The sequence below is a fragment of the Odocoileus virginianus genome, chromosome 10 (assembly GCF_023699985.2).
Source record: "Odocoileus virginianus isolate 20LAN1187 ecotype Illinois chromosome 10, Ovbor_1.2, whole genome shotgun sequence".
NCBI lineage: Eukaryota > Metazoa > Chordata > Mammalia > Artiodactyla > Cervidae > Odocoileus > Odocoileus virginianus.
Genome location: NC_069683.1, coordinates 37636252 through 37648410, shown reverse-complemented (window position 1 = coordinate 37648410; position 12159 = coordinate 37636252). Strand labels below are relative to the sequence as shown.

Here is a 12159-nt window from a genome sequence, read left to right as displayed (position 1 = left end):
TTAGTCACTTAGTTGTGGCTGACTCTCTGTGACCCCATGAACTGTAGCCCACCAGGCTCCTCTGTCCATGGGAATTCTCCAGGCAAGAACACTGTAGTGGGTTGCCATGCCCTCTGCTTTCTACATGTTACCTTGGGCTGATTATTTAACTTCTCATTATCTCAGCTGACAATCTCCTGTAAAATGGCACTAATAGTATTTAAATTGTTATTATGACAACTCATTAATGAATATGTATAATATTAAGTATTTATAAATTTTGCTAAATTAATAAAATATATTTAAAGATAAATGAGTTTCCTCTCCTAAAAGAGGGATCATCACTATCATTTCATGCATTTGTCATAAAGACTAAAGGAGATAATGTATACAAATACATTGCACAACTCAACAGAAGTTCACTCTTTCCCCCATGTGCTCCCTCATTGTGGAATAGCTGGGAGCCAGGTGAATGGGCCCTGAGCTGACCAATATGTAGATGGGAAGAGGAATGGATGGGAAGGATGCTCCTGAGCAATCAGAGGTAGCCAAGAGAATGCAGCTGGGGATTCGGACTAGGGAAGGAAGTTCTAAGGAACACATGCTAAGATAACCACATCTCCCTTTCCTCTGACCACGTAATCTTTGGGGCTGCCAATCATTGTCTCCCTTCTCCCTCCTGAAATATCAAGTCACAGAAGTGACACAGAAGCAATTTACCTCCATATTGTAATGTAGCCCATTCCCCTGGGTATGTGACCTATCAGAACCCTTCCCTGGAATTTTTCAGTTTGGAATTAAAAGGAAAAGCACTTTTCTTTTACTTACAGAACTGACTGAAAGACTTTTCACTGAAGGTTGTTAACAGTTACCTTCCCTGGCATTCCCTAGAGAAAGTTTATCTGCAGTAAGAAAAACTGTGTCAACACACAAAAATGCCGCCAAGAGATAAAGGATGGAATGAGAGAGAAGGCAAAAAAAAAAGGAACTGGAAACAATGGGGAGGAAAGGAAAAGGGAGAGAAAAAGAGAAAGAGAGAGAACTTTGTTCAAGTCCCTAGATCCATTTAAACCTGAAGCCAGATCCACCCCTGAACTTTCCAAATATAGGGCTCAATAATTCTATTTTTTGCTTTAGTTAGACTTTGTTCCTGTTACTTGCAGTGGAAAGACTCTGGACTAATTTGGGAGCAAAGAAAGAAAATAATTCGACCTAGACTGTAAGATTCATTAACAAGCTAAAGAAACAGTATCTGTAACTAAACTGAGGTGGTTGACCAGCAGGGTGGCAGTTCGTATTTAAATGCCATTGAGGCAACAGAAAATTGGTTGACTTCCAAGCTATTTTAATTGGATGTCAGCTTTTTAGAGAAAGATTTTAAGGCAGGTCAGAATGCTCTGTCTTAAGCCCTGACCTGTTCATCATTCTTACCAACTTCTTAGATAAAGACTTCTAAGGCTTGCTTGTCAAAATTGTGGATGATCCAAAATTAGATTATGTGAATAGGTCACTCAATGACAGAATCCAGATTCATAAATGGTTGACAGCTAGCAGGATGGGCCCAAACATGCTGGATTAAGTCTAATGGGGAATACTGTCAAAGCTGATATTCAAGGAACAGTTTCACTAGTACAGGCAAAGGAGGGCAGCAAGCCTTCCCATCAAATCTCAGGAATTTTTTGCTGGCTGCAAGCTCAGTGTGATTCCAGAGTATGACACAGCTGCCAAAACAGCGAACACAAGACCTGGCAAGCTTAACACAAACACAGTGTCCAGAACAAGGGAGATAATCCTTCCACCATGTTCCCTCCCTATCAGAGCACATCTGGAGTCCAAGGTGCAGGGAATAAGAAACAGGGTCCTACAAAGAATGGTTGAAGAAACAAGCAATTTAATCAGAACTTATGGCAGCTGTTTCTCCACAAACACCTCAAGGTCTGACACATGGCCAAGGGGAGACCTTACTTTGCTGGACTCCAAGAGACAGAGCCCAAATGATGAGTAGAAGTTACATGTGAGGCAGTCTTTGGCAGCCGAGATGTACAATACAACTCAGTCCACCGCGGCTCAGGCTCTGCTCCTGTGGGTGTTGTCACCTAGAGGAAGCTCGCAGCTCTTCCCTCCCACCACTTCACAGCCAAGGCAGGGGATGCCACCACTGTGTCATCACTTTTGAGGACATGCCACTGGCCACTGTGTTGACAGTAACAGGACAGGGCGGTGATGTGACCTGGTGCTAAAGTATGTGGGACTATGAGGCTGGGGAAGCACATTCACAGAGAAGTCACCACCTTCTCTTCGTGTCTCATCATCTTGCTTAAAAAAAAAAAAAATAGAAAGGATATAGATTTCTGGAATCCAGCCTTTTGCTAGGGTTGGGCCAGTGAAGATATATATATACACACATATATATATAAAATATATGTGTGTGCATGTGTATGTGTGTTTGTATATATATATTTAACTTTTCAAGGGATTCTGATGCATAGCTAGGTTTGGAAACCACACACATGACTCCACAAAGTGCTGATTTCAGGGAAAGTCACTTTAATAACTGGTGTCTAGGTTTGAGGGCTCAACAATCCCCTGTGCCCTCTTCTCCAGGTAGTCAGAGTCAGCACCTGAGGCTGGCAGCTGCTTCCCTTTGCTCTCTTGCCTGCTGTCCATGTGCTCCTCACCTCTGAACCATCAACAATCCCGCTTTCCACTGTGCATGGGACTGCTAGTCCTTCCTTTCCAACAGCCTTCACCCTGGACCCAGACCATCTGCCAGCCCTCAGGCTCCAGCCAATACCCCCAGGGCACTGAGCATCCTTTCTCTCTGCTGCCACCGCCTGGAGATCCTTGCCATCTGTCCCCATCCCTTGGCCTCACCTCTGTCTGGCAGAGGGAGAAATGCTGTCCCTTCCTTCTATCCAGCTCTCTTAGAGGAAGATCTCACATCTCTCTCTTAGAGGGGTTCTTCGGATTTAAACAACACTTTCATTTTTCTATAAATAACGATTTAGGGCCTGTGATGGCCACACAATGTTCTGGGTGCTGGCAACAAAGTAGCCTTTCTTATAAAGGACAAGCCTTTGCTCTCATAAAGCTTGTATTCTAGCTTGAGGAGGCAGGTGATAAACAAGATCATTTCAGAGAGTGGTTCAGGGCTATGAAGAAAATAAAACCAGGCAAAAGTAATGGGAAACATAAATTGGCGGTCAGAGAAGCCTCTTTAAAGAAATGACACCTGAGCTGAGACATAAAAGACAGAGTCATAGAAAGATCAGGGGGTAGGGCATTCTAGGCATGGAGAAGAGCAGATACAAAGGCCCTGGAGTGGGAATGAGCTCGGTGTATTTGGGAAATTCAAAGGGCAGGGTTGCTGCTGTGAGGAGGAGGTGGAGAAAGAAAAGGAGGAAAAGAAAATGGAGAGAGAGGAGAGGGGGAAAGGGAAGAAGAGCATCAGAAGAGCTTCCTGCAACACCGAGAATTCAGGTCTTCCCACTATTGCTTCTGCCCATCCTCCCACACTCCCACCCCCCCCCCCCCACAGTATTCTGTACTTGAAGCCCTTCCCTGTCCTTCCCACCCCCCGCCCCCCACCTGGTCTGTGTTTGCAAATATCAGAACTACAACAGTAGACCAGACCCAGGTTTTTTCCCCTGGGTCTCCTGGACCCCAGCAAATCAGTGGGTGTGAGCAGGCTCCTGTTTAAAGTCTCCCTGAACTTTTCATGGCAGTTTTGAATACTTGTTCCAGTTCAGTCAGCCAGCTGGAGAGGGACAACTTAACTTGTATAAGTAAGTGCTCAAGTTTTAAACTTTGAAAGTTAGAAGCCTTGTCTATGTAGAGCTCAAAAAGACCTTCTTGGGGTGTTACCTCACTGCTTACTCTTCCTATCCTAGCCTCAACTCCAGCCCAGCCAAGACACCCAGTAAAAATGGGAAACTTTACATCAGCAAGAACTAGCCAGCCGCACAGATAGCTTGTGTGACATGGTGAGCTCTCTGACATAGTAGGTGCTCCAGAGAAGCGCATGTGACTGGAATCAGACACAATTGCACACCATTAGATTAAAAACAGAGAGAGGAAATAATACTTGAGATCATTTGGGCCACTAGCCGCTTCCCAGCTCATGCTCACTCATGCACATACATGTATTCATGTGCCTGAGTGAGCATGAGCTGGGACTCTTAGTTCTCCCAGTTCATCAGATGGTGAGTATTTTGTACTTGTCACGTCAGTGTCTAAGGACAAGCAAACCAATGGTTTTATACAGTATTCAACCGAGGAAACATTGGTCTCTTCCAATGTTGGAGGGAAAAATAGATGCCGGACTTCCTGAGAAATATCAGTATGTTTCTATTCCCCACTAACAAAACTATCTGCAGGGGCACATAAATAAGGCTAGTTTGAATCTAGTATCCATGTGATAATTTACGTACAATTGCAAAGGATTTTTAAGGGGTAATTTTCACTTATGTGATTTTTGCTTTCCATAATGACTCTTGAATCTAACCCTCAAGTAAGATAGGACTCTTCTCTTGAAAAACACACATGTACGTATGTATATATAGAATATATGTAGAATATATGTACATATAGATTCACTATGTTGTACACCTGAAACTAACAACATTGTAAATCAACTATATCAATTAAAAAACTTTGATCTCAGAAAATTTAGTAAATTCCATAGCAAATTAAGAGCACTTATTTTAAAATTAATCTTAATAAAACAATACCAGATCAATGGGGTCTGATTTGAGGGAAATTATCCATTAAAAGGATGAAAATGATATTCTTCATTAAGAATTTTAAAATCTAAAAAAATATGTAAATTCATTCTTTTTCATTCTAAATGTATATCCCAGTGAAGTTTTTCTTTCCTCCTTTCCCCTTCCTCTGTTTCTCCTTCTTCCCCCTCTTCTCTTTTTTCCTCTCCCTGTCTTGCATTTTCTTGCTTTGCCAACTTTTCCCTCATCCTTTCTTTCCCTGCTGCTTCCTCCTTTACTGAGGAGGAGGGTGAGGCAGACAAGCTACTCTGACATATTGGCCCCTTTTTTCTCCTCAGTATGAACCCTATCCGCACATCAAATGCAAGCACATGTACACAGACATACACACACCCCCCCAACACTCCTTCCCTCTACTGATTCACACGCCATTGAGAAACCTCAGCTAGATGGCTTGTCACTGAGGAAGAGAACGTGAGACATTATTTTTCCAGGGGAAATTCATTTTACTGATTAATCAGTGTCCAGTAGAAACAAATGAAAAACAAGTAAATTAATTTTAACTATATTTTATTTAGCTTGCATATACAATTCTTGGGGCTTCCCTGGTGGCTCAGTGGTACAAAGATTCTGCCTGCCAAGCAGGAGATGCAGGTTCAACCCCTGGGTCAGGAAGATTCCCTGGAGAAGGAAATGGCAACCCACTCCAGTGTTCTTGCCCAGAAAGTCCCATGAACAAAGGAGTATGGTGGCCTACAGTACATGCGGTCGAGGTGGACACAACTTAGCAACTAAACAACAACCATTATCATTTCAATATGTCATTAATACAAAATATTGTTAATGAGAAGTTTATTCTTTTTCTCATACTAATTATTCAAAAACCAGTGTGTGTCTTATATTTATAGCACAGCTTAATTTGGACTAGCCATGTTTCAGGTACTGTGACTTGTGGCTACTTCTGGATTGCAGAGTGCTAGAAGACGGCAGGGCAACAAGATAGAAGGAACCTGGGTTCCTGGGTGGCCATGTGCAGCAAGCTGCCCATCATCTTGGACTTCCCATTTACCTCTCATTTAAAACATTGTATTTTCTGGCCTTTTGGTAATGAGCTTAGCCTGTATCCTGATTAATACAAGATGGCTAAAGTTTTTTCCTCTACAGAAATTGGTATTGATCTACACCTGTCATTCTATGTATAATAAGCAAATAGCATGTTTGTAAACATTTTAACAATTATAATCTCTTGTTCCAGTTCAGTCAGCCAGCTGGAGAGGGACACTTAACTTGTATAGATAAGTTCTCAAGTTTTAAACCTTGAAAAATTTCAATTTATATGCTTTCATTTTTTGTATGCTCTGACTTTTGTGTTTCATCAGACTCAAAGGAACAAGCCCCACAACTATTAAGCATTTATATATGTATACATCTTTTAAATTTTTATTGATTTGAACTACTTAAAAAAAGAGAGCAAAAGTTAAAAATTAAAGTTATATAATAAAAAGAAAAGAGCAAACAAGAGGGTCACTTATAAATAATTACAATATCATCAGCAGTGCTTAATTCTAAAATACCACTACATAAAAATTTTATTTAAAAGACCTCATCCAGCTTAAGTTTTTCATATTCTATGTATATACTTTTCAAACGTATAATTTTACTGACATGGTAGTATAATATCTGCATGTAAAAATAAAACAAGAGTCAAATTAAGGTTTCTCTCTTTCCAATTTGTTTCTGTTTCCCCACAAACAAAAGGAATTGGCCAACGTCTGGCAAGGTTCTTCATGTTTCTAAATTAATCCTTTGGTTTATGGGCAAATGCAATACTGAAATCTACAAGAAGAAAAAAAGCAAATGTAAATAAGGACCCATCACTTCAGACTTAGTGTCCCAAGATATGTCAGTTATTATCTTGATTTGTTGTTGCTGTTTTCCTTCAACAAAGACACACCACCCAGAAGACTGAGGGTAGCAGGGTGAATTCATTCCATTAATTCATTTTATTGAGTCAGTATAGAAAACTAGTTATGAGTACAGATTTAGCAGTTAGACATGCCTTAGTTTATATCCTTACTCCACTGATTATTGAGGCTTACTGTCCTCATCTGTAAAATAAAAATAGTAAATTGCCCCAAAGTACTGTAAAGAATATGCAAGATGAGTTGGAAGCACTTAACAAAATGTCTTATCCAGTGTTAGCTGCCAAGTATTTTTCTATTTCCAAAATAAATAATGCTCTCATAACATTATATATATGTATGTATGTATATGTGTGCATGTATACATAAATAAAATATATCCTACTGTATGACAGTTTCTTTTGACATGGATTATTTCTAATTCTCACAGCTCTAATTCTCATAGCTACACTAGCACAGTGGGAGAAGCTGTCTCATTTTACAGGTGGAGAAACTGTGGCTCAGAAAGGTAAAGTGGCCTGCCTATAGTCACACAGTGAATGTGTGACTGAGCCAGAGTGGAAACAGACCCAGCCAACATCAAAGCCTGTGTTCTTTCTACCAGGTGGAGATGGGACACCCTGGGACACACATTCTTATGGCAGTGTGTGCCCCAGAGAGAGAAAAAGAAAGAGAAGGCAAAGCAGCTTTGGAGGTCTCCAAACCTCCCGGTTTAGAATAAATCCCTTAATTATGCTTGAAGTTGGACAAGCTTTTGAAATCTCGCCTGGACATTCTTTCCCCATCAAGTTCCTTGAAATTTCCCTTTAAAGAGCATCTAGGAAAAGCCACTCTCATTAGCCAGGGTCTGGCTTTATTTTCCTAATAAACAGACCTTTGGACAGACAAAAGAGTCTCTTATTTTCAATCAATTCTTGAACATTTCACTGATTTTCTTCTATTTGGCTTGAAATTGTGATCTGGGAATGACTGGTCCTGCAAATTGTCCTCCTATAAGGGAAGCCCCTTGAGGATCCTCAACTTGTTATTTTTAATCACTGTAATCTCTTTTTCAAAGGAGGCCATGGTCAGAAACAGAGCAAGCCTTTCAGAGCTTTCTAAAGCACAATTATTGCAGAGGGAGTGGTATTGAGGGAAAGAGGGAGGGAGGGTAGAGATGTGGTGGGAGAGAGGAGGCAGTCAATATAGTACTAACAACTTGGGAAAAGGCTGAATCATCATCTCAATTGGATCCTGACTGTTGAGAAGAAACCCCATGTTTCTTTTTTTTTTTTTTAATAGTGACCATTTTACTCCAGTCTAGAATATCTAAAGGATATGATGAGATGGGAGGGTGGGAGTGGGGGCATGGAGACTGGAAGCTCTATGGGGATGAACTGGAATCCTGAGGACAAAGGTTTGAGGCCATTGATTCCAAAGATTGAGGGGCTCTAATTCAGTAAAAAAATAAAAAAGCAAACAGAACACCAGGGGAATGTTAATTTCCACAGCCCTAAGTCAATACCCTGAGCAGAATGTATTAGATTTACCTCTAATGCAACTATTCTAAGAAAGTAAACAGAAAATGTCACAAACCAGGCCAGTGCCCTTTTTCTTCCTAACTTTGAGTGGCGGAATCAGGTTTGCTAATCCAAACTACTGACTCAGAAGGCATTAGCCTGGTTCCTGCAAGATCTCTTAGCCACCAGAAAAGAGGTCAGATGATTGCCCACCTAGCCTGAGTCGGGCATCACAGCTCAAGACTAACACTGTCGGCTGGCGTAACCTATAAGGTGAAAGTCTAATCCCAGTTTTCACCTGCTGCCCATGGATACTGAGGCCGTCATGGAACCCGTCTGTTCATGTGAATCCCAGATGCATCTCTATCTCAGTGCTGGGATCCCTCACTGCCAGTGCTCAGCCAAACTGGGAAGATTTATGTGGCAAGAGAGACCCAGTAGGACTCGTGGGCTGCAGACTAACCTTGATTATCCCCAAAAGAAATTCTCCTGGTCCTAAACTAGGAATAGCCTTAAGCAAACCTCCTAATATAGAGAAATCATTCATTCATTCAGTTATTTCATGAGCACCAGGTAACTGGCATCCACTGGTAGATTGGCTTGAAGGAGTGCTGAGAAAACCTACTTTTTTAGACACACAGACGCACACGTGGCAGAAACAAAATTGAACCTGACCATGCACATCCCTCAATTATTAAACCGTTTGGGCCTCATAGACAACTCAAACCAATACATACGGGGAACCCACTGTAGCTCAGGCACACTCATCTTTATGCACTCATTTACTCTCTAAGACCGCCCAGGGTAGCTGGACAAACATCTGATTTCAATAACTGGGAAATAGGATCCGAGAAATTAAAGGACTTGCACAAGGTCACACAGCTACTAAGCCCGGGACGGACTGCAGAGCCACCTCTTTCGCTGCCACGTGGAGCTGGGGCAGTTTTCCCAGGGAACTCAGGTCCTCGGTTTGGGGGAGGGCTGAAGAGACCAGTGGGGTTACGCCCACTTCCCTCCCGTCCCCGGAGGGGACTGGCTGTTTCCCCACTTGGGGGAACAGGCTGCGACCGCATGTAGGTTCGGCTTGCTGGGCTGCCGGGCCAACTCGCTGCCAGCGCCCTGGGGGCCGGGCCGGGTGTTCTCCACCCCACCCCCAGCCTTCCGCGGAGAGTACCCCCGGCCCCGCCTAGCCGCGCGGGCTTGCAAGGACTGCCCGCCAGGCATGGAGCGCGTCCACAAGCCGACTGCGCTTTGGGTAGCTCCAGGCGGAGAGAATCAGGAACACAAACCCAGGAAAATGGGGAAGCATTCTGGGAAGGGTGGTCCCTGGTTCTGGTCGCCTGTGTGACCTGGGCTCCAGCTGGCACTACCCCAAACTTTCTCCAATGTTGCCCCCATAGCTTCCTCTCGCGACGCTTAGGAACGGGGAAAGTGGGGATGGAAGGGCGGTGGCTGTGGGCCCGTTTGCCCCACGAGTGCCCCGAAGCCCCTCTCTTCCTTGCTTAGCCCCAGAATTGACTTATGAAAGGGCCCGTGGTGAAGGGACACGTGCCCTGTCACTCCCCGCCCGCGGGGCCCCGGGTGAGGCTGGGCAGGCTTCCTTCCCTGCCTGGTGTCCTGGCTCCTGATGGAGAACGGCAGCGAAAAGATGCATGGGGAGCTGACCCGGCTTAAGAGGGGGGCTCTGGGCATGGCGTCAGGGGTCTTCAGGTCTGTGCTGGTCGAGCTGCCTGTGAGGCCCGGGATGCGCTCACTTGCTTTGGACATCCCCTCTCTGCGCTCCCGAAAGCCGGCTGTCAGCTGAGGAGCTTAGAGACCGCTTTTCTGGGGGTACCAAGACTCGGGGTTGCGGGAGCTGCTCTGGCCTCCAGGGAGCAGGCCTCAGGAATCTGGGCTTCCCTTTCGGTCTTGATTGGATTCCCCTCCCTGTTTGAAACTACCTAGAGCTCTCAGTCCACTGGGAGCCTGTCCTAGAAATCCAGGGTCTTCTCCCTCGCCTGGGACCATCAAAGAATATTTGGAGTTCTTTCCAGGCAACCTTCCGAAAAGCTTCAGGCTCTTCTCCTCTCCTCCCCCCGCCCTAGGACCAGTTAGGGGAGAAGCCCAAGTCCCTTCTCTTGTAGGGATCCGTCCGGGGAAGCTGGAATGACCGTCCCACTGGGGGCTGGTCTGTGAAAAGCTGATTTCCTCTCCTTCAGGGATGGGAGTGGGGAAAGCCGGAGTCACCACCCTGCCTAGGACCCGACTAAAAGAAGCCAGGGTCCCCTCGACCCCAGAGACGGATCTGGAGAAACGCGAGTCTCCACCAATCTCCTGGAACCGGCCGGGGTAGAAGCCAGGCCAGAGTGACGCGTCGCTCAGCTCCCGCCCACACCCGGGAACCGCTCTTCGTACTTGGGGGCTGCATCTCCTGGCTGCGGCCCCGCGACGGCGCCGGACACTGGCTCGGAGCTAAAAGGATAGGGCATCCAGGACAGAAGGGCCCTCGGCAGGCTGCGCTGGCACCGTGCGCCTGGGAACTGTGCGCCCTCCTCCGGCACCGCGCGGTCGGCGCCCTCCGGGGGCCAGGTCCCGCGCCCCCAACACCACGGCGGGCCACTTACCGCGGTAGCTGGTTCCCGGCTTATAGAAGTCGGGGTCGCCCTCCACGCGGAGGCGGAACTCGGTGTAGCCCTCGCGCCGCGTGCCCTGGACGCGCAGGATGCGGCTGCAGTAGCCCTCCGACTTGGGCACTTTGTCCAGGGTCTCGTCGGAGAAGGCCAGCGCCACCGCCAGGGGCAGCGCCAGGGCCAGCAGCGCTGGACCCCGGCTCAGCCTCAGGAGCACCGGGGACAGCCTCATCCTCGCGGGCCCCCAACTTTGTGCCCTGGCCGCTGGCTGTCTCCACACGACTCCTGCCCGAAGGGGTCCCCGCGGAAACGAGACCTGGCAGAGCCCAGGCGGGCAGCGGAGCTCCGAGCTGGTGCTGGCGACCGGGAGACCGTGCTGCCTAGGCTAGGCGGCTGCCGAGCTGCGCTGCGCTGAGCAGAGCCGAGCAAGCCCAGCAGCGCGAGGAAGGGAGGGCGGCGGCGAAGGAGGAGGAGGAGGGAGGGCTGATTTTGCCCAGATCCCCAGCGCAGCGCTGTTTTGTTTCTGAGCTGGCGATTAGCTGTGCGGTGGTGTTTATTTTGCGACGCCGAATTCCCAGGGTCTGACGAGGAAATCATAGGGTCCAGGGACACTGCGGGCTCTGTCCCACCACGAGGCTGCCACCCCAACTCCTGGACCCTGTGGAGGCGGGTGCTCCAAGGAGGGATAGACTGAGAACTAACTTTTGTTGCATACCTACTCTGTGCCATATTCTAATGTACGGTCTATACCTCATAAGATAAAGTCAAGCATGTATCTGCTGATACTTTTTAAGTTGACCTGTCTTTATATTTAGAAACATCTCTTAATAGTAGGCTTCCCTGGTGGTTCAGATGGTAAAGAATCTGCCTGCAACGCAGGAGACCTGTGTTCGATCCCTGGGTGAAGATCTCCTGTAAAAGGAAATGGCAATCCACTCCTGTATTCTTGCCAGGAGAATTCCATTGACAGAGGAGCCTGGCAGGCTACAGTCCTTGGGGTTGCAAAGAGTCAGACCCAACTAGTGATTATCATTCACCTCTGTGCCTGGCCATATTCTGGGAGGTTTACTTACATCTGCTCACCTTCTCCAGTCTCACTGCACAGAATAAATGTTACATTACTTTCATTCATTTTACAGAGGAGCAAACTGAGGCTTTTGACCAGTTAAGTCAGGGTCAGATGCCATGGCTATCTGACCTCATTGCCCTTCTTATCATGTGTTGGAACAGGTCAGACTGATGGATGGAAAGGAGCAAGAATGATTCGTCCATTGGCCCCCGTAGGCACAGTGCTATGCCTTGTAATACTTTTGGCAATTCCTGAAAATGTTCTCTTTAAAATCAAAAGAAAAAAAAATATTTAGGTCTAATAAAATATTTTACTATGTAGTACTAATTTATGTTTATTTTGATTTACACAGTCATAAAA

The 12159-nt window shown here is 46.0% G+C and overlaps 1 protein-coding gene across 1 annotated transcript in view; it reads right to left on the bottom strand.

Moving 5' to 3' along the window:
* The window catches only part of SPON1 (spondin 1), a 302143-nt gene extending 290898 nt beyond the window's left edge, over positions 1-11245 (bottom strand). Inside the window, exon 1 of the mRNA XM_020873051.2 lies at positions 10725-11245. Within this exon, the coding sequence (XP_020728710.2) occupies positions 10725-10962 (238 nt within the window). The 5' untranslated portion in view covers positions 10963-11245. The remainder of the gene's footprint in view (positions 1-10724) is intronic.
* Positions 11246-12159: the final 914 nt, after the last annotated feature.